This window comes from Protopterus annectens, chromosome 8.part0 (assembly GCF_019279795.1).
Source record: "Protopterus annectens isolate FY-2018-M chromosome 8.part0, PAN1.0, whole genome shotgun sequence".
NCBI classification, from domain to species: Eukaryota; Metazoa; Chordata; order Ceratodontiformes; family Protopteridae; genus Protopterus; species Protopterus annectens.
Window position 1 is genome coordinate 767,789,157 of NC_056741.1, and position 27,946 is coordinate 767,817,102.

Sequence of the window (27,946 nt, forward strand, 5' to 3'; positions counted from 1 at the left end):
AGACGTATTGCAACATTCCTTGAATGACTCCAGAGGGAAAGACTGTCTCACCTTGATGATATTATTTGCAAAGAAGCAGGCAATTTCATCACACTAACTGGAGGAAACAATTTTCAACAATAAGGCAGGCTATGCTATACAGCATATCCACGAGATGGATGGGATAAAATAAAAATCTCATTAGATAAAAATGGTGCCTTCTTATATGAGGTTTTTGTTTGGCATGCAGAATAGTATACAAATGAACCAGGTCTTTCAGTCAGATGGCATGTCTTCCATCATCTTGACTCGTATAGTTACATCAGTGTGCGACCAAATATTACTACAATGTTACTTTATTAAATTGCATGAATTGGACCAGGGTGATATTGTTACATTCAGCTATGCAAAGACTATTCTAATGAACTTTGGTAAATCTAATTATAACTACTCATACGCAATAAATGGAGTAATTATTAGAAATTGTGAACTGTATGAGGATTTTGGAATACTTATTCAAAGTAGCTTGAAATTCTCAGGCTATGTAAGTAAATTATTACAAATTGCTGAGCTATAATGAGAACAATATTGAGAGTTTATATTTTCAAGAGATGAAAACTTATAATTCTATTATATAATGTCATTAATAGACCTCTATACCAGCTAGCTCTGTAATAAGACACTGTGGCAGTTAAATGGTGATACCTCCACACCTGGCTTCACTATAAGTCATATATAAATAATAATTTAAAAAAAACTGAAAATGAAATATAACTAAACAGTTCAAGGAAAATAAAATCCCAGAATAAGACCATGGAAAGTAAACCACAGTCCTTAACCTAAGATGTAATTAACATCTCTGCACCTCTTAGAACCCAGCTACAGAAGATTCACAGCCTTGCAAGCCCTCAAAATAGGTCAGCAGAAAACAATCACATTCATTGATCTAAGGTACATTGTATTTCCATTCTGACTTAGAAATAAAACAGTATTGAGCATCCGTAGTCTCCAAAAAAAAAAAAAAAAAACAGCCAAGTTGGAAATTCTCCTCTAACATTTCATTCACAAATCCTGGATCACTTAAATATTTAAGCAAAATCAACAAAATACAGTAAGCCTTAGGTTTAAGAAAACTAGTCATCAGTATGTGTCAGAAAATCTAAAAGTGAAGAGCCTTCAGCATATAAGGTGAAAATATTCAAGTATTTTAACCCAACCCTAAATAAATCCTTTACAACCAGGCAGCAGTCAACAGAATGCCGAGTAGTTGATGCTCAGCATTGGAAAGTGAGGCACTGTCCTGGGAGCTTTTAGTCACAGGACACAATGATACTCCAGGACTTCAGTGATCCCACAATGCAGTTACAGTACATCTCCATGATAATACTATTCACATCACCTGGAGGCAGTAGCAAGCAAGGTGATTACAATGATAATGGTAATTATTCAGAAAGGTCCATCGTCTGACTGGTTTTCTCAGAAGATGTCTACAAGCATTCATCTAAAATAATGTTCAGCTTTCCATCTGCATATTCAGATGCTTCTCTTGTGAATTACTACAGTTCAGATCAGAATGCAATATACCTTAGGATTCAGAAAACAAAATGTCAGAATACAGAATTTAACAAACTAGAAACACATTGATACTAGAACATGGTGATGTGAATCAGTCCAAGGAACTCCAAAGATAATACTTTCCTGCCATATTATATTTATTTGTTTGTTTATTTTCCATTTACCAGGTAGAGCACTATTATTAAGAAAAGAACTGCCGAGAAAGTAATGCATAAGGCAGTGGCAATCAGTCTTTTCGTCTTACATACCATTTTGCATCATCATCATCATGTATGCCTCTCCTTGGTGATCATTACCATACGCATCGTCATAATGATCTATATGCCTTTGTTTTCTCTTTTGACTAATGCTGCTCTGACTAGCCCATCCCCCATTTCCTTCTGGGCTGTCTCCTTGATTAGTGTCTGCACTGACAGTACACTTCCTTAAGTGCATTTTTATTATCTCATTTGACCTTGCAATAGTCCCAAATTCTTGCAATACTTTCCATTCTCCTGTTCTTTCTTGATTGAGATGTAAACCATGCTGTAGTATATAGTCACAAATGACCAACAAGTCTCGCACCTTCAGATCCTCCACCTCCAAATGTAGAACTTTCCCTCTTATATTTTCATCCCCTCTCTGACTAAATCCTAGTCCAATACCTCAGTAATTTAATTCTCTTTTTCCACACTATGTGCTAGCATTCTCAGATCCACTGCAGTCTCTCCAAGCTACTACATTCTTCCGTTTTCCATTTCCTGTTAGTTGCAATCAGTGGTCTGTGAACAATGTCTGAACAGTACATTTCTCTATCCCTTCCCTTCCGTGATTATCACATAACCAGCATCCCTTCATCTTTCCACTCCCTCACCCCTTCACATTCATTGAGCTATATTCATTCACAGCCCTTTAATAAAATGACATTATGCTGTATCGTTCATCTTCTATCAGACTTGTAAGCACTAGTGACAGGAATAACCATGATCTAGACCTAGCTGTCATGTGCTCATGTCTCCTATTACCTCCGCATCCAGCTCTATTACTTTTCTTCTTAAGTTGTAGAAACTGTTCACTAATGTTTTCCATCGTGGTATTGTATTATCCTTCACTGTATCTACTTTTCCCCATTCAGAAAATCTTATTATTCCTTGTGTTTCTTTCTACCTTTGGCCTCCTCAGATAATCCATCCATCCATCCATCCATCCATCCATGAATCTATTCCACCTTTAATCATCCATTTACCATCTCTAGCATTATTTCCTCCTCCCTTCTATCTTAGTTTAAAGTACCAAAATTTAAATCTTCTTCTAAAGAATGTCTTTTAATACTGTTATATTACTTTTCCTTAGTGACTAGTTCCTTTTTCTTACATGTCCTTACTCAGTCTCCTACTGTTGTATATTCTTGCTACCTCCCGGCTACCTGAGGCTGCTCATACACTGACTGCCACACCTCTTTTTCCTTACACAACTGGTCCTTAACATAGGCAGCTTTCAAAGAATGTTACCATGCAACTTGGCAATCTATATGTTGTAACAAGCTATCTGCTACTTCATATTTCGTCCTCAACAGTTATTATTTATTTATTTACTGGGAAATTCCAACTGGACACAGGTCCTTTTTCAGCGGAGGCCCGGGGAGAAAAGTTCCACAGAACAGTAAATGAGCAGCAGAGTACATGAAGAACAATTGAATATACATATAATAGCAAATAATACATACTGCAGCAAACAGCGGCTATACATACAATATGTAACAGTTCCTTTCAATAAGTCATTGGAACTTATATGGGTCATTATATGAGGACACATCCTACCTTTTTTAGCAACCCTTGTTACTGCCTGGCTTTCCATTTATACCTCACCTATAAGGACTCTGTCTGCTTTCTCCAAATGTAGGCTTCTTGCTATTACAGTCCAGGCTTTCCATTTATACCTCACCTATAAGGACTCTGTCTGCTTTCTCCAAATGTAGGCTTCTTGCTATTACAGTCCAGTCTTGATTAATGTTCCTTTTATTTCTTTCCTAAGACTGTTCTGCTTCCTCTATTTTTGTATCCAGTTAACCTCGCTTGGTCCCTCCCATTCCTTTCTTTTTTGCTCCTTTTTAGGTATGTTAGCCTTAATCAGCCCTTCTTCCTGGTTGCTTTCTTAGTTACCCATACCACCTCCTGAACTGCATACTCTTCATCTCATATTTCTCTTGTTTTCTTTTGCCTTATTTCTCTTCCTTCAACTTCTATATTTGCCCTGATTTTCATGCCAGTATGGCCATTTGTCCATTCCATCTCACTTCTACTTTCTCCTGGGTACAACCCTCTGTAGAGCATCCATTCTTCCACTCCCCCCATCCTTCTTATTTAACCTTTAAGCCCCTCCATTTTCTTTCCAAGTCAATAAGTCCTAGGTGCCTCCCAGTCTTCTTCTACCCTTCCTGTTGTGTTCCTCTCAACATTGTCAGTCTTTGTCACACGTTCCCTACAGCCAGTATAAACTGACCATCTGGCAGCATGCAGCCATAGCTTTTCCCACTCAGCTCCCTAAACCATACCCCTCACCCTGTCTTCCAGCTAGATCATCTGACTGACCAACATCTTTCTATACCCTCTAACATCCATCTCACCTTCCAATTGCCTGCATCCTCCCAAAGCTTTTTTGAGCTAAAATATGCTAGAATGTGGATGCTGCAGGAAAGAATATGTGTCTCCAAGTAGTTAAAGTAATATTTGATATCACCAGCTATAAGCAGAAGGCTAATAGCAAAAGCAGTATCAGGAACAGAGTAGTGAGGAGGGCCTTAGTGCAGTAGTAAAATAGATAATGTGTATAACTGATTACGAGAAAAGATATAAATGCAAGAATTGATGGAGACAGAAAAATCAACAATTGATATGCTAAAGGAACCTGAGATGCAGAATGATCCCCCTAGGGGAGCAGGACATGGTGGTTGTAGGAGAAACAATCGGCAGTGAGATGGAAAAGGAAGTTAGGTGCAATACAGGCAAATGCATTGTACATATGATACATGATACAAAATGAACAGGAATAATAAGCCTACAGAAAAATGTTCACAATATAAACAAGCAGGGCAGGGGGTGCTTATGTACAACATTCCTTCGCAACGTTCACATGATTATAGTATGCACATTGCCTACAACTAACCAACTTAGAAGTGAGGGAAATTCTAAACAGACCATTTCAGTTCACATCCTCATCAACAAATTGTTACTCAACCTGAACATTTGATCAAAGTCAGACTTCCTTAGTTGAAGTGAAAGTGCCACGGCTGTACCACATCTGTATCATGCTACTTCCTATTTTATAGCTGCGCCTCTCTGTTACTATTATATTCGAATCTGAGCTAATGTCATTATTTGTGTAGTACAACTCTACGAACCGTTATGGTAAACCACTAATGTTATAAAATACCTCACATGTTTCATAGCTGTTTCATTTGGACACATTTGCTAACAAAGACAAAGCGAGTAAGTGATGGGAAGCACTATTATGGTAAGTGCACCTTTTTTCCATTCTCTGTTGCACTTGTCTGTGAAATTATTATATTACAAAAACTGATGCATTGCAAAACAGTGGTGTAATGATGAGCAAACACTTTGAGGTCAGAGTTGTGGTCTAGCTGATAGGATATATAACCTTTTTTCAGATTAAAGCAGCCCTGTTTGAATTATTCTTAAGTATTCTTAATTTACAAAGAGAATGTTAAAATCTCAAGATGATTAATTTCATAATTTATTTTTGTTTCCCAAATAATAAACATTAAATAGTATGTCTAAACACAGATGTTGCAGTTTAGATTTTTGTAATTAAGTACTGATTAATGTACTGCTAACTGAATAAGCACTGTTACCTTCTACGTTGTTTTTTTTTTTTTATTTTGTAAAGTTTTCCTCTTGAGAGTCTAAACAGTTTGCAAACACTGCAAAGCAAGTCTTGACTTTTAACTATCTCTAAAATCTGGCTCTTGAAAATATGTCCGGTGGCTCCCATAATTTATTTTATATTGCAGGTAAAGTAACAGTGAGTGAACATCTGTTTATCACATTATCAAAAACAAAGTTCTTCTCTTGCTCAAACTATATCCTGACAGATGTCATCATCTAAAGTGTGGGGGTGGCCTTACTGCTCCTCCTTTTATTTTTGCGCTTGCTACCTGTCTTACATTTATAGAAATGATGCCATCATAGCATTATTATTTCATTATCAAACATATATTATTAACATATGTTATTAAAGTTGAGCCTTCATATCACCTTTAGCAGAATACTATTTTTGTATCTGATCTCTGATTATAAAGAGGTGTAGTGCTTGAAAATTACTGTGAGGGATATAAGCAATTAGCATAGTACCGACCACTCTCAACAGAAACAATTTCAGAAGCTAGGGTATAGCTTCACATTGACAAAGAGAATAGATAGATAGACAGATAGATAGATAGATAGATAGATAGATAGATAGATAGATAGATAGATAAACAGACAGACAGATAGACAGACAGACAGACAGACAGACAGACAGATAGATAGATAGATAGATAGATAGATAGATAGATAGATAGATAGATAGATAGATAGATAGATAGATAGATAGATAGACAGATAGATAGATAGATAGATAGATAGATAGATAGATAGATAGACAGACAGATAGAGAGATACATTAAACATATCCTTTTTTCTTAGCCAGTCAAAGTTCCCTGTAAAGTAAAACTTACACTAATGGCAAACCAAAGCATGTTGATACATTTTTATCTTTAGTTAAAAATGCAGTTTCTGGTCTGGTCACACCGTCTTTATTCAATGTGTTGCAGTTGTGCAGGTGACAAGAGAGGAAGAGCATCTGCAAAATGAGGAAAGTGAAGAGGAAGTCTCGTGTTTGAGAATACTTTCAGCAGACTCTGTTCTCATTATTTTTTATTCTCAGTTGCTTTAAGCAGTAGAGTGAGATACTGAATTAGCTGTAAAGGTATTACAGCATGTAGGTCTTGATGTGATTCGCACTTCTTCCATTTGCATGCCTTGTGTTTGTACGGGTATCCTGTGACAAGAACAAAGTGTGCATCTCCCTTCAGTGCAAAAAAAAAAAAAAAAAAAAAAGCAAGACAACTGTGCCCAATTTGCCTTATCTGTTAAATAATTTATGATTTCTGAAAATGCTCAGACAAATTATGGATGAAATGAATTTTGACAGTAAAGAGGAAAGCTTCAGGAGGATATATTTGATGAAGCTATAGAAGCAAACTAGGATATTATCATTCTTAGTAATATTACAAATCCAGTCCTACAGGATGAGCACTGAAACCTGCTATATATGTCAAACATTTCCATAAGCCACAGAGATGGAATAATAGCTGGAATTAACTTTGTTATGTCTTCACTTTTTTTTTCTAAATAGTTACAATTTTCCTGGAACATTTTTCACCCCAGCAAGTGTGTGTGTGGAGGGTATGTTTCCTTCTGAGCAGTAATCTGTGTGGCTAGCTACGTTGCTGAATAAGGTATCCATCACCATCTTGTTAAAGTTATGAGTACTATGCATGTTTAGAGGTGGGCATGTTGTGCCAAAATGAAGGCTTTGAACTCTGGTTTTGTTGTAGATGGGATATCAAAATTGCTAATGAGTATGACAAATATTCCCCAACTTCAGTTCATCAAAGCTTTAGTGTCAACACTAACTTATTTCATTCCTTTGTTCAACATATTAGCTAAAACACAGCTTGATGACCTCTCCTTACATGACCTCTAGAACTGAAAGGTCTCGAGAAGGAGCATTACCTCTTTGCCTCTGTAGAGTGCACCTTGAGCATACTCCCCAGAATCCTGTTTGCTGCCAGTGTCCTTTCCCTCTGCTCCTGCTGGTCCAGTCCAGGGGTAATCAATACTAACAAATTCTGTTTTTATTCTTTTGCCATCAGATCTGCACCTCTCACATGATGCATTTTGTCCCAGTTATTTGAACATAGTGGCAGTTATTTATTTATTTAAAGTTTCAAATGGCAAATTCCTAGGCACTGAGAAAAAAAATCAAAAAACAACAACTGCAGTATTCAAATATGAAAACTAGAAAATGGTATACATTTTTTAAATGACAAAAAAGAAATAGTAACTTTTGCCTGGACCAATAAAAGCTGTACCACGAAAGAACCTCCTATAAGAAACCTTCATTTCTATCAGGGGAAGTAACCAATTCCAAATAGCAGCATCAAGGCAGATAAAAATAATCTGACCTGAGGTCTCCAACTGAGTCATTGGAATGTATAGAGACCCACCCACAACCTGATGATTTGACAGCCAGAGCAGGAAGTAATGATGTAGCAGCTCTTTTAAATAAACAGGACTGAAATATTGCAGGGCACAGAAACACCTTGCTACAACACACCACTTGTGCAAATCATGTAGCAGAGGTGTGACAGTACAGTACCATGTATTTGTCCTTACTAAGACTCAGACGCTACCTTGCTGCTCACCTGACTAATCTTTCTTAGACTTTACTACCTCATCTGCCACTGCTGCACCTCTCTGTGTCATCTGTATAGAGGCTACTCCCATTGCGTATTACCATACATACATCTGAACCAAACACTGAACAGTACTGCACCCAGGACCAGCCCTTGAGGGGCTCCAGTGGCCATTTTCTTTATCATTCAAATCATCCTTTTTACCACAACCCACAAAAGTAGATGGTACAAAAGGCAAATAAGGACATGGCAAATTTCTGGAAAAAGAGCAATGAGATTTTAAGTTGAAAGAGAGAAAAATTAAAAATCTCTTGAAAAATATGCTTATTGCAGGAAATACACCAGTATGAAGTGAACTTGATGAGGTTAAACTGAGAGACACATAACATTCTTGCTATAAGATATGGCTTCTTAAGGAATCACTAAAATACTTTGTTTCATAATTCTCTCAAGTAGCAGACAGCATTGGCAGAGCACCTGCATCAGCAAACAGTGCAAAGAGTGTCTGGCAGTTAGCCTAGATAATTAAAGCTCTGATCTGTTAAAGAGCTACTTCCTCTATCAAGGGTTTGCTTCCTTCCACATCTATTTGTCTCCCGTTTGATTCTGAACGAGTAATTTCATTAGATCGTACTCCCAAGTTGCCCATAAAAATGTGCACTTGTGACCAGTGGGCTTAACTGGTTAACAAACAGGAAAAAGGTGTTATTCTAAGGTTGCAATCCAGCGCAGAGAATGAGTCAGTAGTGATAACAGATATTTTTGTAAATCATTATGTGTCTGCAAATGGTCTATAGTGATCAGTTAACTACCCCTGTAAACAAGCTAAAATAAATAAATTGGTTATTTACTACTGAAACTAAGAATAGAAAAAAAGGCAACAATATTCAGGATTTTTTACAGGAAGCTGGGATCCCATGGGTAGCACAGGATCAGATGATAGTCCCTCTAAGCATAGAAGAAATCTGGGAAGTGATGCAGAGACAGGCCTTGTGTAAAACCCTGGTGAAGGTGATTTATGGACAGAAATTTGAAAATATAATAAGGATAAAGAGCTTCATTATTGGGGAAGAGTGTTTAATGATATTGTTACAATTCAACTAACAGCCCAATCATGGAACCAAGAAGTCGAAGCAGTACTGACAACTGAGGAAAACGTTTTGTGTTTTTCATCCTTCTATACGCCAACATCTCTATTCAGCTATGAGTGTAAATTATTTATGTCTATTATAGCCACTCATTTAAACACATGCCACAGCTGGTATATAACTGATCAATGTGGATTCGTAGGCAGGAAGGATTGTGTGTGTGTGTGTGTGTGTGTGTGTGTGTGTGTGTGTGTGTGTGTGTGTGTGTGTGTGTGTGTGTGTGTGTGTGCGTGCGTGCGTGCGTGCGTGTGTGTTTAATTTTAAAGACAGGGTTGCAAATGAAGGCAGAACAAGAAACTCAAACTTAATTTGTAATACTAAGTGTAAATGCAGAAAAAAAGCATTTGATACGGTGGAACAGTTTTATTTGACAATTACCTATGGTACAAAGACACGAGGGCCTTTCATTCTCCACGAGACCACTGAGCAAGAAGCAAAAAGTGACTTAACAATAAATGAAAGACTAGGTAGTAGGATATTTAGATCATTGAGGAAATTAAGATGTAAAGTACTGAATAAAATAAGATAATGGAGGAATCAGACGTTGAATCTTGGGGCGTATATGTCGTCTATAAGATACATAAAAATTCAGAAAGCTTATTTGTGTTTGTATATTTTTTATGCTCCAGCTAAGTTGTGACAAATATTTCATCAAGCAGATCTTCCATGCGGGGCTGTGATGTTGATGTGCAGTGTGATATATGGAAATATGGATCTTGGTTTGGTAGAGTTATAATGAGTGTTACAAAAGGTACTGAGCAAGACATTGGCACTTAAAACTAAATTGTTTCTATTTTAGGTTATGATAAATTTCTCGTGTTAGTCCACTTAATAATGATGGCAACTAAAAAAAACTAAAACTATGAGGTAGAAATCCAAAACCGTACCAAATATCAGGCATGTAGTAGACTTTATAAGTGTCACAGACCAGAGTAAAAGTAGAATTGCAAAAATATACTATTGTTATCAGTACGCTTTTAGATAGTAAGTAGCAATCGTACACATTTAAGGCATCAGTATCATTTACACTTATGAATACTGAATTAAACTAAGCAGGTTATATGGTGATTTTTGTAAAACATGAATGGTGGAAACTATCTCTCAGCTTTGGACTGATAATAAACCAGGAGTGTAATGGAGTTGGATCGGTGGCCTGGACAGAGGAGAGCCAGAAAAAAATATTAGTAAGAAAATATAGCCTTCTAATATTTTTAAAAAAGTGATGTTAGGCTGCTGGATGGACAATGTTGATTTACTGTGCAATATTTTTCTAATATTCATAGTGCATGGTAATGAAAAATATTAAGCATTTATTTTTTGACATTGGCATCTCTTTTCTTTTTTTATTTATTTTCTTGGAATTATATGTTTTTATCATTTCTTTTTCTGGGTGAAACACCTAAAGTGGTGAAATTAATTGTGTGTGTATACAGTGTCATGATGGTGCACCAACCAGTATATCTGTTGTCTGTTAAAATATGAAACCTTTGTAAGCCTCGATTAAATATGTAAAATGATGATAAAATGCAAATAAATGATAATCTGCAAATATTGTGTAGCAGCAGACCTGCTAGAGCGGTTAGAAAGAAATTGGTTATATGGCCGGTCACTATTTTCATAGTTCGATATTTTGGTGTCGAACATTTCAGAGTCGGCATTGTGAGCTGTCGACAATTTAATATAGACCCGAATTTTTCCATTAACATCTGTTTTTAGCCTTACTTCCCAGTCCCTACTCCATATATTTTTCATCACATATTTTTATTATTTTCATTTAGTTTATTACATAGTGAAAAAAAAACAGTTTTAAATCATGCTTATTTATATAAGAAGTCCTAAACTGCACATTTATCTTCCTTTTTTAGTTGTAGCTGCAATTTGTGAAATAAATAATCTTTCTGTGGGACTACTGCATTTCTTTTTTCAGTCTCAGGCACACATTTTTCCAGTAAATTAAAGCTTTCAAATGTCACTTCACAATTATTTCGGCACCCAAATGAATTAAAGCTCTTGTGACTTTAATGTTAAATCCTTGTGGGAAAATAATACTATCCATAATGTCATATCTGTTCAAGCTGCCATCACTTTTACTTTTTATTCTTACCACTGGGTGTGTCCTCCGTGCCTGTTGAGAAACCACAACTGTTTGTCTAACCTCAGTTCCTCTTTCCATTGTTCCTTAACTTTGCTGCATCTGCGTAATGTCTTCTTTCTTGTGACAAAAAAAAAAAACTGTTGCGCAGGTAAACCCTGAACATTGGCTACTCCACCAACTGAGAAGACCTCCTTTGTTTTCCCTTCACCAGTAGCTGTTTGTGTTTTCAGCCTCTCAGTTTCTCCTTTTTGTAACAAACTCTCATCTATGTCACTCCATCTAGCATCTCATTCCTTTGGCTCTGCCTGGTTTATTACATTTATCAGTACTCATATCTCCAATCCTTAATTTTCCAATTCTGTAACAGTTATTTCACCTCCTTCTCTTTTCTTTCTCCTGTGCCTCTCTCCAAATCTGCTGGACTCTTCTCCATCATGGGATTTCCAGAACAGCATTAACAGCCCTCCCACACCACCTAACAGCTCCAGAGAGTGCTACACTGCCTCGCCTCAAAAGAGTAGGGGGAGTTCCCTGACGCCTTGCACAAATTTCCCATGGTAGTATCAACACTACTTCAGGTCTTCTCGGAAAAGAAGATACTAGTGGTGCTAACCTGATCAACAAAAGGATAAATAAAAATAAATAAAAATCAGATGCTTAAGAAGTGAAATATAGCAGAATTAGCACCTTTAAATATAAATAAAACATTAACCTTCAAAAAATACAAATATTACACATATATGATCACAAACACAGTAGGCATTCAAGTGCTGAGCCTGAGTTTGAGTAATGAAATGCTATGAGTACTAAAGCATGCCAGGAATCTTGAAATCCTTAGATCAGTATAAAGAATACAGTTAGTCATAACCAAGTGCAGCAGCCTATATTCAATAACAAAAGGTACAGTAGAAATTAAGGTGGTCATAAAATAACATATACAAGATTATTCAATGTCTCCGGAGTAGTAACAGTCATTTGTATTGACTAGATGAGCATTTAGAGACTTCTTAAACAATGTATCATTGCCACTGTGTATACTAGTTTCAGAAACAGAGTTCCATCTTGCACAAATGATTTTGGAAAATGATCTTTCATAGGTAGACAGAGTAAATAGTGGCTTTAGAACTATATGGAGTTGGTATTATGGACAGAAAAGAATAGGTTTCTAATGATCAGTTTATTATGCAGTGGATCGCAATTAGTTTCATGCAGAAGTTTAAAAGTAAGGGTGAGCCATAGCTAGGTTATCTGTCACCCTGTGCAATTTCCTGAACTGACACCCCCCTCAATTCAAAGTTGAGAAGCAAAATAAATAAAAAAACAAAAAAGTAAGGATCCTCTCATAGTTGAAGAACAAAAAAAAAATCTTTTCAAGTTTGAATCTTTAGCAAGCCACATTCTACAAATGTAGTAACTGGCATGCTGCTGTAAAAATATCACGCTTCAGCTATGACTGCAAATACAGTATCAGTACTCCTTTCTGAATGCTGATACTCCACTACCGCACCATCGATATCACGCTTCAGCTGTGACTGCAAATACAGTATCAATACTCCTTTCTGAATGCTGATACTCCACTACTGCACCATCATTATCACGCTTCAGCTGTGACTGCAAATACAGTATCAGTACTCCTTTCTGTATGCTGATAGTCCACTACTGCACCATCGATATCACGCTTCAGCTGTGACTGCAACTCCAGTATCAGTACTCCTTTCTGAATGCGGATCCTCCACTACTGCACCATCGGCATCTATCAGTCATGCATCCCACCACCTTGCACCTGTGGCACTAATCCCCCCTTCCCCACCCTAGCTATACCTCTACAACAGTTGATCTATCTATAACAGTGAGCCAGTTACATCTGCATAGTGTAGAACTGTGGAGCACTCTGTTCTTAGGTAGGTGACTAAATCTAAGTATTTTCTTTGGCTTGATTGAGGATGATATTTTTGAGGAGCACACCACTAATAGGAGGGTCATATTCCAATCTGGGGAGCAGAACATTTAGTGTTATGACACATCTAGCTACAATGGCTAGAAAGTTAGAACTCTTGGAAGACAATTCTAATTGAGATAGAATTTTATTTACTTGGAAATTTGCATGTGCTTTAAAATGAGGTCTTGGTCATATAAGTGGTCTAGTTATTTTTTTGTTTGAGACATGATAGATGTGTAATTAATGGATCTGTAATATTGACTCTGTGTATTTCTAGCTTTTGGGGAGTACTGAATAACACTACTAAGGTTTTTAGAGTATTTATAATTAATATATTGTTATGAAGCCATAAATGGCTATGACGTCATTCTGAAGTTTGTCAGACAGGACTGATTTTTATTACGTTATGTAAGGACATTATCATCAGCATACAAAATACAGCTGATACGTGGTTGGTCCCAGGTAAGATCATTTACAAAAAGACAAAATAGGAGAGGTCAAAGCACAAAAACTGAAAGTACACTTTTGTCCTGCTGATAGGAAATTTGTGTATAGGATGTTAATGTTTTGATGTATTCTCCTTATAAATGAAATTTAAAAAGCAGTTAGAGATTTGAAGTTATATGTTTCGGTACGTCTATAAGATAATGCACCTTTAATTAATGTATTTTTAAGCTCTGGTGACATACTTTGAGGTTTTATTACCAACTGTTTAGTCTTGGGGCCAAAATGTAAAGTAATACTGTCAGAGAGGGGGTTACAGTGATAACAGAACAAAGGAACAGCAGGAGGCATTCAGAGGCATTGGTTAATGCTTTGCATGTCCACTGCATACAGAGGATATGTCTTCACTGCAACTTATGATCAAGAGTTGCTGTGCAAAGGTAAACCATGTGACAAAATTAAGTATTTATGAGGAATTATCAATCATAAAATAATTAAGATGAAACCTGCATTTCAAATTAAATATGTTTGAGAGAACTAAGTAGTCCCAGATATATCTTGTTCAAGACTAAAGTCTTCTTACTACCCAGTTGGGGGATAACATATATTAGTCGTGACCACAACTGGTCACTATAGTTTCTAAGGAATGCACTAGCATTTACAGTGGTCCTGCTTTGAGAAGTTGCCTCCCAAGACCCATGTACTCTGGGTGATAATTACACATTGTTTACAAATGAACCAGGAATATGTTTAATAAGAGAGGACTATTCCACTTACAAGATTTGAACATGTAGAAATGTTCTGTGTTCAAGTCCTAAACAATTACTTTTATAGATGCAAACCAAAAGTATCAGCAGGTGCGTGCAATAAGAACAGCCAAAAATCCAACAAAATGCTTAAAGAGTGTAAAATGCATACTACCAAGAGTTCCAGAGGTAAATCCATCAATAAAACATAAGAGATAAAACACAAGTTTAATAAGTGAATATCCAAAATGTATAAACTTTAAAATACAAAAGTCAGGTTTAGCTTCAGTTTTTGAATGTTCATAGGTATTGTGTGTTTTATGCTCTTTTAGACTTTTATAGATGCATCAAACTATAGTTTTACAGTTTTGTTTGGGGGCCTGTTTTCTTGTTCACAGTGTTTCATCCTAAAGAGAGAAATATTACTGCAACAGCTGATAAAAGAGTTGCCTTCTTTCAAGAAAAGGGCAATAAAACAATAATCTGATCATTGAAACCAAGTAAATAAATGTATATTGTGTTTACACAAGTAGAAATGTCAACCAAGCGGTAATATGCCTCAACAAAGTCAGTTGTATTAAGTGACTAGACAAATATATCTAGTTTCATGAAAAAATAAAACCTTGCGAATTTCATTTTTCTTTTTATGCTACAGCTCTAGAGATGTTTATTCAAACAGTGCTGACAAATTTTATGAGCAATTCTCTGCTTTTGGCTGGTTTGCAAACAGAAAATACAGCTGTGAAACGTATGTTAGAAAAATCATGGGCAAAGCAGGAGAATGCTCATGATGAAAGAAAACAAGGGAGGGTGGTAAGGCGATAAACAGCAGTTTGGTCTTGCCTATGTTTTGCATCACTTTCCTTTGTTTTATCTACTTATAGGTTCTTGTGGGTACAACCACCTACTCATATGGGTTTCAGTATATTTAGTGTGGGCAGGTAGCTTTCACAGATGGAGTAGTGGACAATCAAACAAAGTGCCTCAGCACAGGTGACAGTTACATACATGTTTCACAGAGCCCTGCAAATAAGAGGCAGATGTTAGTTTCCTAACACGTTTTCAGATTTATTTAGGTGCAATACAACCACATGGTGTTGAGTAACTACATCATTCAAGGAAATGTCTAAACACCTAAACACACACACACACACGCGCGCGCACATACGCACGCACGCACGCACACACACACACACACACACACACACACACACACACACACACACACACACACACATACACACACTCAAATACACAAATATGCACAAACACACAGCACAATAAGTCATTTCTCAAATGAGGATGGCTACGTGCTACACACGTTTCCATGTAGAATTTCTGTTATTACCATGTTTCTAACATGAATACTGAAGCCATCCTTTTCCCATTCTTCCTCCTCATACAAACCTTCTACATATCTATCTGTATATTTTCCATAACAACTACCCTCCAGCCATACATCCTAATTGTCCAGTCATGTTAGGCTACACTCCCCATCTTATCCTATGACTATATTATATCCTTCACAGTTAACAGTAATGCTCATGTAGTAGGACTCCACCACACCAGTTCCACCTATGTCAGATCACTCCTACGTCTTATCTCTTAGCCTAGTCATCATATGTGATTCATACTATTTATTTATTTATTTTACATTTGTTGACCGGGCCAGTCTAGCTGGACATATATCCGTTTTCAGTAGAGGCCCGGGGATAAAAGCTCCAAAATACAAGCAGTAAGCAACCATTAACAACCAAAAAAAAAAAGACAATAGCAAGCAAAAATACAGAATGGTACAATGGTAAGCATGAGTAAGACTAAAAGAGGAAAAAAAGAAAAACAAAAACAGACTAGCCAACTCAAGACCATAATTAACAAAAATAAATGAAACAGCTGGTTAAAAACAGAGATTTCAGGTATGCAGGATAGAAAGTTAAGAGTAATAAAAAGAGCAGATTAGGAAGCCCCCAAATGGCATAACATGGAGAAGAAAGAAAGAATAGGTCAAATTTATGGAGGATTCAAAATAAGGAAGTAGCTGGTATCAGTAAGTGTGGCATTTAGAGGCAACAGTCAGGGGAGAGTGAGTGAAGTTAGGAGTAAGGGGGAAGTGTTTTCAGTCAGGGTTAGCACAGGGACATAGCCAGTGGGTTTTTAAATGCTCTTTGATACTACTTTAAACCTAAGCTCTTTCTTTACACATCACAATACATCTCATCTTTTAGATCAATACCAGTACCATTCTATTTACCAAAGAAAACCTCTAGTTTCATCTTTCCTATCAGCCCACTGCTAATTAGAGGAGACAGTCACCCAAATCCAGGATCTGCAAGTCTCACTTTCTGTAACTCAACTCCTGTATCAGACAACAATAATAACCCAATTTTAAAGACTTTCCACATAAATATCCAAAGTCCATGCAATAAACTGCCTCAGTCCTGTGCCTGGGCTACTCTGTACTCCCCAGATATAGTAGTGATTACTGAAACTTGCCTCAGATCAGTTGCAAAACATGAGGAAATAGCACCACAACACTGTAACATCATCAGTGCTGATAAACATGCAGGGGAGTGGGAGGAGTAGCTATTCTATACTCAAACTGCAAAAGGTACCTTTTCCACTTGAAATTCCCAATTTTTGTAAAGCTGAATGACTACTCTCCATCATTAAGGTTAACCAAAAGAAATCAATCTGCCTAAATGACAGTTGCATCCCTGCTAATAGCAGCCTATCCACTATTGAAAATATCCTGTCCTGGGCCTCTGCTCACATCCCACAGGAAATCATTGTAATAGGAGATATAAATCTGGACTGGAACACTATCAATCAGGAGTACCCTCCTAACCCATTACTTCTATTTCAGGTTGTACAACTTATCTTCTGTCCTACCAGACATAATAAACTTACAAATAGAAGTGCTAATCTTGACCTGATACTAACATCATTTCCATAAAAAGGGGGAAAAATCTGACTCACAGAGTGGCCTTCACCAGATATATGCTTTCCATCAGTGCTGCAAAACTCATAAAATCACTACTGAGTAATTTAACTAACTTCAATATAGAAAGCTTTAACCATACTTTATCACAGTGATACTCCCTAAAATATCTCCCACTTGACTTGATGAGGCTGTCTCTGCATTAAGTAATATCTTCCTCTCTGTCCTAAATTCTCAGGTTCCAGCTTGACAAAAAAATTTAGAAGTTAACCCAGTACCGTGGCTTACTTACTCAACAAAGAAAATCCTACATCAAAGAGATAAAGCCTAAAGAAATGTGGTAAAAAAAATATAATAAGACTTCAACACATATAGGCACCTACTAAAATATCTAAATCCCTTGTTAATGCAGAGGACAAGAATTACTATCTTATGTTACAGGAAACACAATCTGCCAGTTCTAAGTCCTTCTTGTCAAACATACACAAGCTTCTAAAATCAAGTTAGAATACCCTATCCTCCATGAAAAAGATTATTTTATTACTTTAAATTCAATAACCACTTTATCAGTTCTGTTATCTGCCTCCTAAAGTCCAGTCTCCTGAGCACTATTTCTTCTTCTTTAAAACCACATCCATAACCAGATCCACTGCCTTCTCCCTTCGACCAGTATCAATAGGCACTATAGCAACTAGAACTCACAACACTGGCAGCTGATTACCTTTCAGCAGAAGACTTGAAGATTGCACCCAGTCTATAGCACTTCCAGTTTCCATTCTAATCAAAAAAATCCATCACAGAATCATATGTCCCAGCATTATGGAAGCAAACATTCACTGCACAAAGGTGGCAAATCAACTGATCTATCTAATATAGACCTGTTGTTGGAATTGCACCGCTATCCAAAGTGCTTAAAAGATTTGTTCATTCTCAACCCATGAAATACCTCATGGATAACAAACGTTTAACTCCTACCCATCATGTCTTTCATTCCAACCACAATATTGACACAATCTCACTTGCATTTGTAAACATCATTAACCAAAAAAGAAATGAAGGGCAAATAGTTTCAGCTTTATTCTTAGACTTATCAAAGACATTTAAGATTATGTCCTATTGAAAACTTATCCAAATTCTTAAAAAAAACTTAGCATGCACTTACAATGTGTAAGATGACATGATGCATTTTCTGAATATCTACATGTAGCAGCCAGTGTTCCCAAAGGTTCCATACTTGGCTTATGTCTGTTCAACATCTATATCGATAACCTGACCTTAGCTAGTGAGCAATCAATAAATGTCTAATATGCAGATGATGTCCTTGTCATTTCTTCTACCTCCTCATCTGCAGAGCTCCAAACTATAACTCTAGAATCATATACAGCCTTTAAAAACCAAGTCTCTTCCATCTACTCCTAAATACAATAAAAAATAAAACACAATCAAACAAACAAAATTCATGTTATTCCCTCCCAAGACATTGGCTGATCTTTGAAAAACCCTTTTTATTGATTCCTCAATAAAATATCCAGATTGAAATAGTTACCACCAAGTTCCTTTGAAACACTATTGATGAGCATCCAAAGATTGATGATCAAATCCATAACATCATTAGTTAAACTTCTTTATTGTGCCAAACCATTCCTAAAGCAAAACACCTATCTAACTATTGAGCTCTAAAGACAAGCATCCATTCTGCACAGAAAAATCACACAATGCGCACGGTGGGGGGGGGGGTGCTCTTCACTTCGCATAAGTTGTTAAACTACTGAATTCCCTCCCAAACATATTGAGACAAATTAGCAATTCTCAACAGTTCAAGAAAAATCTTAAAGCTAATGCACAGGAGGGAACTAAAGGTGGAGGAGTGTCAGTCTATATTAAGACTAATCTCCCATCCAGACAAGTTAAAGTATATGACCCACTGGAACTCCTATATGTGCAACTCACCATAAACAGGGTGCTGTACCATATCTTTGCAACATATAGGTCCCCGTCCATATCCCAGGAAACCCATACTGCCTATCTTAATGTAGTAGAGTCCCTCACTGTTCAACTCAATACAATATTCATGGGGGATCTCAACTACCCCTCTCTAGATTGAGAATCCTACATCACTTCTAATGCACCAGCCCACTGATTCCTAAACTTTGTTAATACCAACATGCCAGAACAGTTGGTCTATTCTCCTACCAGGGGTACAAACATCCCTCCTTGTACTCATGGACATGGAGGGTCAGTGTTCCCCACCCAATGTAATATCTTTGCTCATCAGATCTAACCATAAGGCAGTATTACTTGAAATAAAAATTAAATCTGGGGATCCAGCAAAACCAAAAACTTTTAGGAAGTATTCCAATGCTAACCTCTCTCTACTAAGCAACACCTGCTCTAAATTCCAAGCACCACCCGAACACAGTAAACACCACAGAATACACTGAGCTATTTACAAAATCTCTGCAGACCCATATTGATAGCTGTATATAGCAAGATCAATCAGTTATACAACAAAAGAAAAAAATCTTGGCCAATCAAGGAACAAAGTCATACATTCTAAACTCCCCCTGACCAATCTAAACAGGCAGCTAAAAGGGTAATTATTCCTTCAAAGGTTAAATTTGAAGAAAAAAATAGCTTCTTGGACAAATGACAACCACAAAGCTTTTTAAAGCTATGTCCATAACCTCAGAAGAAATACACAACAATGGGCAGAACTTATTGTAAATGGCATCACCCACACTGAACCAGAGGCCATTGCCAACCTTTTGGCTGACAGGTTTAGCTCAAATTTCTCCCCCTACTCCACCTAGTAGTCCAAAGAAAATACCTCATAATACAATCCTCCCAACCATTACTAGAGAACAGGTCATTAATTCACTTTCCAAGGCCAAAATCACTGCATCGGTGGGCCCGGATAACATCCCAAATTGCTTAATAAATGCCATCAAACATGACCTCTCTGGTCCTCTTGAATCACTTTTTAGCTGGAGCCTTCAGTCAGGCTTTATGTCCAAGGAATGGAAGATGGCTGCAGTTATTCCCCTGCACAAATGAGGTCCAGCCACTGATCAGGATAACTACAGGCCCATAAGTCTTACCAGCCTCATATGTAAGGCCATGGAAAGAAGCATCATGGACTGTGCACACAGCTTTCTTCAATCTGACCAAGACTTTTGATACAATACTCCACTCAGGCATTATAGATATGCTCACTAATTTATGTATAAACCCTTTTATCACCCACTGGATAGCCAACTGGCTCATGATAAGACTAAGGAAAAGGTAAAAATAGGTGAGGTCACCTCCACAGAGAGGCCAGTCACTAGCTGATTCCCCCAGGGTTTTGGGCCCACTCCTTTTTGGCATATATTTCTCTGAAATAGAAGCAAATGCTGGAGGTTTATGGCTGGCTAAGTATGAAGATGATTGCAAGCTAGGGGTTATTATCAACTCTCCTGCAGGCACTAGTATTCTTCAAGAATGTCTATCTCTGACTAATAAATTGTGCAAAAGCCTTAAACTCAATGCTAAGAAATGCATAATTGCACCCTTTGGTAAATCTACCATCCCGGCTAATTACCATGTTGATAATACACCCCTAAGAGTCGACCCAGTGGTCAGGGATCTGGGTATGCACATAAACAGTAGCCTTACTTTTAAATACTATGTGGCCACAGTGATGAAGAAATCCTTTTATTTTGCACAACTTATAAATAACGGCATGGCATCTAGGTCCAAAGAGGTCATTATCTCACTGTACTCCACCCTTATCAGACTAATCATAGAGTACAATGCTCCCTTTATTATGTACCTGACCAGGCATATGCAGCAACCAGAGCGACCTCAAAGGTTCCTTACAAAAAGAATACAAGGCGTAACAAACTTGCCTTATGCAGAGTGCCTTAAAGCCCTTTACCTCTACTAAGTCTGCAATAGATTGCTATAGGGTGATCTATGCCTAGCTTGCAAGGCATCCACAAACCCCAGACTTATGAATCTCCTACATATTCGTAAGTCAAACAGCACCAGAAATACAAGGTCTAGGGGCCTGAATTTTGTCTGTGACATAAACAGAGCATGCTGGAGAGACAGATATGTGTCCCAAAGACTGCCCTTCTTATGGAACAGGCTTCCAATCCATGTGAAGTTGAGTTTGTCTATTACTCAATTTAAGCACTACCTGAATAAGTGAATGGAGAATAGGAAATTTACATTGGGCTTGGCACCCAAGTCCCTTATGGACAGAGGTAGCTTAAAATGCCTGGCCCTCAATGTCCTATTTGGATGCAGAACATCATTATTCTTTCGGGGAAACTTGGCTAGGCTTAGAAAGGCCCCCTGGGTCATTAACCTAGTAACAGTCTATGACTCTATGAATCTAATGAACAATAAGCTCTGTCTCTGCAACTCTCTCAATGGTTGACCTATTTATATCAAAAGCTTCACATGTAATGTGCTATAAATATTGCTGATCTTGCATTTCTACCCATACAGTTTATTACTATGATTATGTATATTCTCATCTTCTTTGTGTGATTATTAATGCCATCATCATGAAGTCATATTTTTTTTCAAAATAATTCTACCATCCAGCTGAAATCTGTAAAATGTTTTTCTGTGTTATTTTATTATCTAACATACTCAATTGTTTGTTGTCTATTTTAAGATGTATTTCTACATTTGTATTCAGTTTTTCATGATGCAAACACATGTACTGTTTTCTATTATGCAATATGCAAATGGGGAGCTTTTCTGCCCAGGCATCTGCTGAAAAGGGGTCTTGCACGGCCCAGTCAAAATATACCATAAAAAATGCAAATAAATAAAGTAAAGAGGAGAAGAAGGAGGAGAAGGAGGAAAAAGATTAAAAAGAGGGAAGAATGAGAAGAGAAGTGGAAAAATACAGCAAACTTGAGGACATAACAGAGGTAGACATATGTCAATATGTTGGAAAAGGTTGGTTTGCAATAACCTCAACAGTAGTGGGGTTGGAGTATCCATTAATATCGGAAATGAGAAAGAAGATGTTTAGTGTGGATAGAAAGAGTTCTGCAACCTGTGCTAATTATGGTAACCCAGACATTTGCATGGATAACAGTAAAAAGTGGGAAGAATCTCAGGATGATTGTACATGTGGGGACAAATAACATCAGAAAAGATTGTAAATAAGCAATCAAGTATATTTGTAAAGTAAATTGCTCATTTTTTTGCAAAGAACTTGGATTAGATATAACTTTTTGCAAACTATATAAACTGAATGGTTCTATGGTTAATCATTAAAGACAATATCCATCAAACATCTTTTAAGTGAATACGAACCATCGAATGTGCTTTTTATCGTATAAGCTCATCATCGTACATCTATTCATCAAATGACCATCTGCAAGGAAGTAGCACAACAGGAAGCTTAGATTAATACCAGAATTTCATTATGTGGGGAGCTGTGCCCCCCTCACTCCTGGTAATTATATACATTAACTCCAAGATCGCACTATGGTGGGGAAAGGGCATGTTTGCTATCCTGTACTGAAAAAGGCCAACTATGAGTATTTAATGAATGGATTTACAATGATGAGCCTATACAATAAAAAGCACATTCAATGATTAGTATTCACTTAAAAGCCATTTGATAGGTATTGTCTTTAACGATTAACCATAAACCCAACTGAACGGGAGTTTGCAATCATGGTACAACAGGAAGCATCTTTTCTTTACTTAGTATAGTGCTTTAACATAAGATAAACAGTCTCTAATAAATGATAACATTAGCCACAGCTGACTGGATATTTAAATGATGGTTCAAACCAGGGACTTCCAGTATAACACATTAGGTATCTGTAAATCACCTGGGTCACTGTCCCTTAAGCCAAATTAATAAACTGGTCAAGACATTACTTTAAAACAGGTATTCCTGAACTGTTTAATAAAACATCATTAACTACAGTTGGTATCCTGTTTGAGAAAGAAATACTGTTACAGGAATACTAGAAAAACCCATATAGCAAGTGCCAAACAGTGATCTAAAGAGAGCATTGCCACTCCAGAATTAATCCAGTCAAACATGAAGGAAAGTAAGTCTGGTAGTACTCTGATGATAAGCTCTAAACTTTCACATGACATTATACTTCCAGAAATTCAAAAAAATCAACATCAAACGATGCCTTTATTTCCACAGCAATGAAATAAGTCACTTGAAATTGATGAGGTGTTATCAGGCCATTATGGTGCTACTACGGCACTAGAGTCTGTAAAATGGGCTATTTAAGATCAGGTGGTGCAGTCAGAAGCAAGAATCCAGATTTTATAGGACAAGTTAGATGGTTTTGGATGACTGATCTAGAAGGATGAACCTCTGAATAATAAGGATCATGGAGTAGCTTGAGAGTTGAACTTATGTGGTATTTGTCCAGCAGGACTACATGAAAGCACTGTAAGGGCACAAAGAACTTTCAAACCAGCAGCAGTGACCACATCAAGATGTCCTCATCATATATTGGTCAGGATGGAAATATATGCCACCAAGGAGCAGACATTGAGTACAATTTGTCATACAGGCAAGATCTGCAAGGTAGAACCTTAAACAGAATATACTGTGAATGACAATTCCGCAATTACTTGAAAGAAAAGAGCTCAGTTTTCATCTGTACTGTGGGATTATAGAGACAGGAAGATTTACTTTAACTTACTGTAACCTCCATCTTTCAAAGTCCTCCTTGTCTCTGAAAACTTCTTTTATGACACCAGCACAAGCTTTAGTCTTTCTAATGAAGTGTTAGGAAGAGCCTTTCCGGAGATCAAGACAAGTCCCAACAGGTGATTTCTGGAGAGTGAGGAAGACACACGGATGATCAGAGCCCTTCAACACAAGGAGAAATATAGAAGGTGAGTGTTTTTCCAATTTTCTGACAAGTACCAATAGGTGATATCTGAAGTGTGAGGAAGACACACATGATCAGAGCCCTTCAACACAAGGAGGAATATAGAAGGTGAGTGTTTTTCCAATTTTCTGACAGACTTTCTTTTCCATTGGGAAGAAATGAGGCACAGGAAGGAATACAAATGGATGGTTACATTAAACAATTTGAGCAAAAAAGCAGCAGGACTTGTAGGTATGTCACTTAGTCAGAGGGCCTTTGTCAAAGCACTATGCAGCTTAAGATCTCAATAGGCTTACGTTCCTTTTAAATATTTTATTAAAGCATTGTGCCATTTTCATCACTGATGGAATATGTACAATGGGGGCAATCAGGTGATAATCTAAATGGATCTGGATTCAGACTAAAATGTCTCTTACAGTCATGCAACATTTTATAGCCAATGGTGTAACACCTTAAAGAAGAGAAGTATACACACACACACATTACAAGAAGTGTGCTTAGAATTTAGGAGGATGCGCATTTGTGAAAGCACACATGCATCTGTTGAGACAGCTATATTGGAGGTCATAGGCTGCACAGGGGGTGGGGAAATGACAATCTGCAGGGCTTGCAGACTGGCCTGGTCTCTAACACCCAGCTCTTTCCTCCACAAGGGAAAGAATGGGTTGGAGAACTATTGCCTTGATAGAAAAACAAATTAGATATTAGGTCCATGAAGGGGACTAAATGGACCAATTTTGAAAACTGCAAAACAAACAAGTTATATAATCTTTTTTTCTATACATTACACAAGCAACAACAAATGAGAATAAAATATGCTCAATACATGCATTTTGCATTTTATTTGTATTTATTTATTTTATTTGTCCTTTGACAACAGGGAAAGTTCGACTGACCCAGTGGCCCATTTTTCAGCAGAGGCCTAGGGACAAAAGCTCCAAAACAGATTCAAAACATTTAAACAGACGTTGATGAGCAATTATATAGAAAGAGAGAAAAGCCCCACAACATATTAGATATTTTACAATTAGGTGGGGAAAAGGGTTCCACAAAAACACACATAAAAACATTTTATAGTATCTGCTAAGTAATTATATACAAGGGGAGAAAATCCCCACAAAAGATAAAAACATAAACAGATTGAAGTACATTTACAGAAATATTACTAATATAAATTGCAATCAAGAATACAAAATGTCCTGCAAATAGCAAGACAGTGCAGTAGTGGATAACCTATGTCAACTCAACTAATACATAGTTATTTAAAATATTGACTGTATTTCTACTAATAAATGGAGGTGAGAAATAACAGAGCATTCTGCTGCCAAAATAGACAGAAAAATAGAATGAGATGAGAAAGACTAGTGAGCAGGAGGGAAAATTAAGGACATGGAGAGAGAGGTGATTATTATTAGAAAGATGCAAATGTCATGGAAGGACATGGGAGAGGAAAATAAATCATAGTAAGCCTTGACTGAAGAGCTAGAAGAGTATGCCTTAGTAGTATGGTATAATTAAAGGGAGAGCAAGATATGGTGAGATATTGTGGTCATATTTGCTATGAAGGCCATAGTGCTTATAATTGTCTTTCTTTAAAAAAACACAGAGCTATAAGAGCCACTCCGGCTGACTGCATACCACTCCTTTTATTTTTATTTCGAGTAGTACATCACTGCAAGTGTGTGTGTCTGTGTGTGTCCATGAGTTAGAGTCTTTGATTTATTATACTCTATGCTTGTTTGATATATTGATAGTTGATCAATCTTTATCATATATGTTAGATGTAAGGGGAAAGTCATTTTGCATAAACTAGCAAAATCTTGGTTTTCTGTTTGTATATAGGTACCTGTAAAGCTAGCTGTTAACAATTCATCACATTATGTCAACAACCAAATATAGCAACAGTAATGCATTACGGGAATGCAGGGCTCCCTGTGCCATATGTCATTTTCATGATAAGTAGAAGCAGCTGTGGAAATCCTTTTCATTGACACTATTATAGGTTCATAGGTGTGTACTAGGCTAATGGCCCTGGAGCCTTTACAAGCCTATCCCATAGGATTAACCTGGCAATGTGCCACCCAACCTTATTTTGTTTCTTTTTTTTTGTGGTGCTAATTATGTCACTGTTACCTAGTTAAACAGTCACAAATGGAGGTAGTGTGACAAGAAATTGTATATAATCTCTGGATACAAGTGTTCATCTTCATTTTTTATAAAATTCTTCAGTTCTTTTGAAGTATACAGAAAGAGATGTACCTATGTTTATATAGTACTGCAAGATACAGGTAACCCCCCAATGCCCAGAAGCTGAGAAGCATAGTCTTGTAGTGGTTAGAGTCTTAATTCACTGTATTTGAAACTCCTGTGTTCAAGTTTGTGTCATAAGTGCCTTTAAGTGTGGTTTTCTTCAGTATTCTGGCTTCCTCCTACATGATAAGATATGCCATAGGTGCATTAGTAGTTATCTGATTTGCCAGTAGATCAGCATGCTCTGTGTGTGTGTGTGTGTGTGTGTGTGTCTGTATCTGCATTTTGCTATATTGTTGCAGTCCTATTTGGGATTAGTTTATTTGCCTTTTAACCACTAAATGCCTCAATATGCTCCATTTCCCCTATGTCCATAAACTGAGGGTAAACAGGGAATAAATGAATAACTGTACAGAACTTTCTTATTATTTCTTAAATCCTAAATTTAGGAATATAATTTACCTCTCTGAGCATAGAACAATCGTATTTGTACGTCCATTTAGTTATGCCTCATTATATAATAATAAACGCTCCCGTTATCTACAAAAGGTTTTCAGCGCATACACGTTATTGTACTAGCTGCAACCCCAGTGTATCTAAAACTAAATTATTACTATGCATTTACATATCTGCTGATGAATATTTATGTAGTGCATAGAGCACCATGATTATGGTAAAAATAACTGCCAAATTACAACCTGGTTTAGCAGTGCTAAAGTGCGAGACCTAACCTTAACAACTTTTAGAGGGTGCTCAACAACTGTTAATTGTTAAGCACTCCCCACATGCTGTTAAATTCACGTCTGCACTAAAAGCAGACAGTGCTGCCCAATAAACAGCAGCAGGTAGAAACAGCTTTGTTTCAATGCCCGTTTCTACTTGTTAATATTAAACTACATAGAGTATTGAATTAAACACATTCCCTTACACAGGGAATATATTAGGGCTTCTCACTCCACTGCTTTACTGTCTTTAAAGCCAATACAACACATTTTTTTCTTGCATATTAGTTTTGACTAATTTGTAGTACGGGGGAAGATAAATGTCCATGCACTACAAAGAATTATAATCATCTCTCCGACTGTAACTATATATTATGTGTTCTTGACATGAATTAATTTATTGGCATCCATGTCTAGAACACATAATAATTAAGTTACAATTAGCACCCCAATCATAATCCTCCATATTAAATGCATGCACATATAAATATTTATTTTTGCAACAAATACAGGATAACATCTATTCAGATTTAAAAAGTACAGCTCATGAACACAGATCACTTCATAGGCTCCCAACTAAAATGTCAGAGCTCAAAAATGCCAAGTGCAGACAAGCTGAAAAAAAAACAATGAAAACACAGAAGAGTGAATCTCAAAAATTACTCTTATCCTTAAAGCTTCTTTTTGCAAGGGGGGCAATCCCCCTGCACCTCCCATGTTGAGGGCCCCCACACCCCTGAACGTATACAAGCCAACTATGAGACTGCCATACCTC

General features: G+C 37.0%; 1 protein-coding gene across 1 annotated transcript in view; it reads left to right on the forward strand.

Annotated features, from left to right (window-relative positions):
* Positions 1–4,869: 4,869 nt before the first annotated feature.
* LOC122808045 (deoxyribonuclease-2-alpha-like) overlaps positions 4,870–27,946 on the forward strand; it is a 182,422-nt gene continuing 159,345 nt past the window's right edge. The window contains exon 1 of the mRNA XM_044079033.1: positions 4,870–5,046. Coding sequence (XP_043934968.1) covers positions 5,029–5,046 — 18 coding nt within the window. The 5' untranslated portion in view covers positions 4,870–5,028. The remainder of the gene's footprint in view (positions 5,047–27,946) is intronic.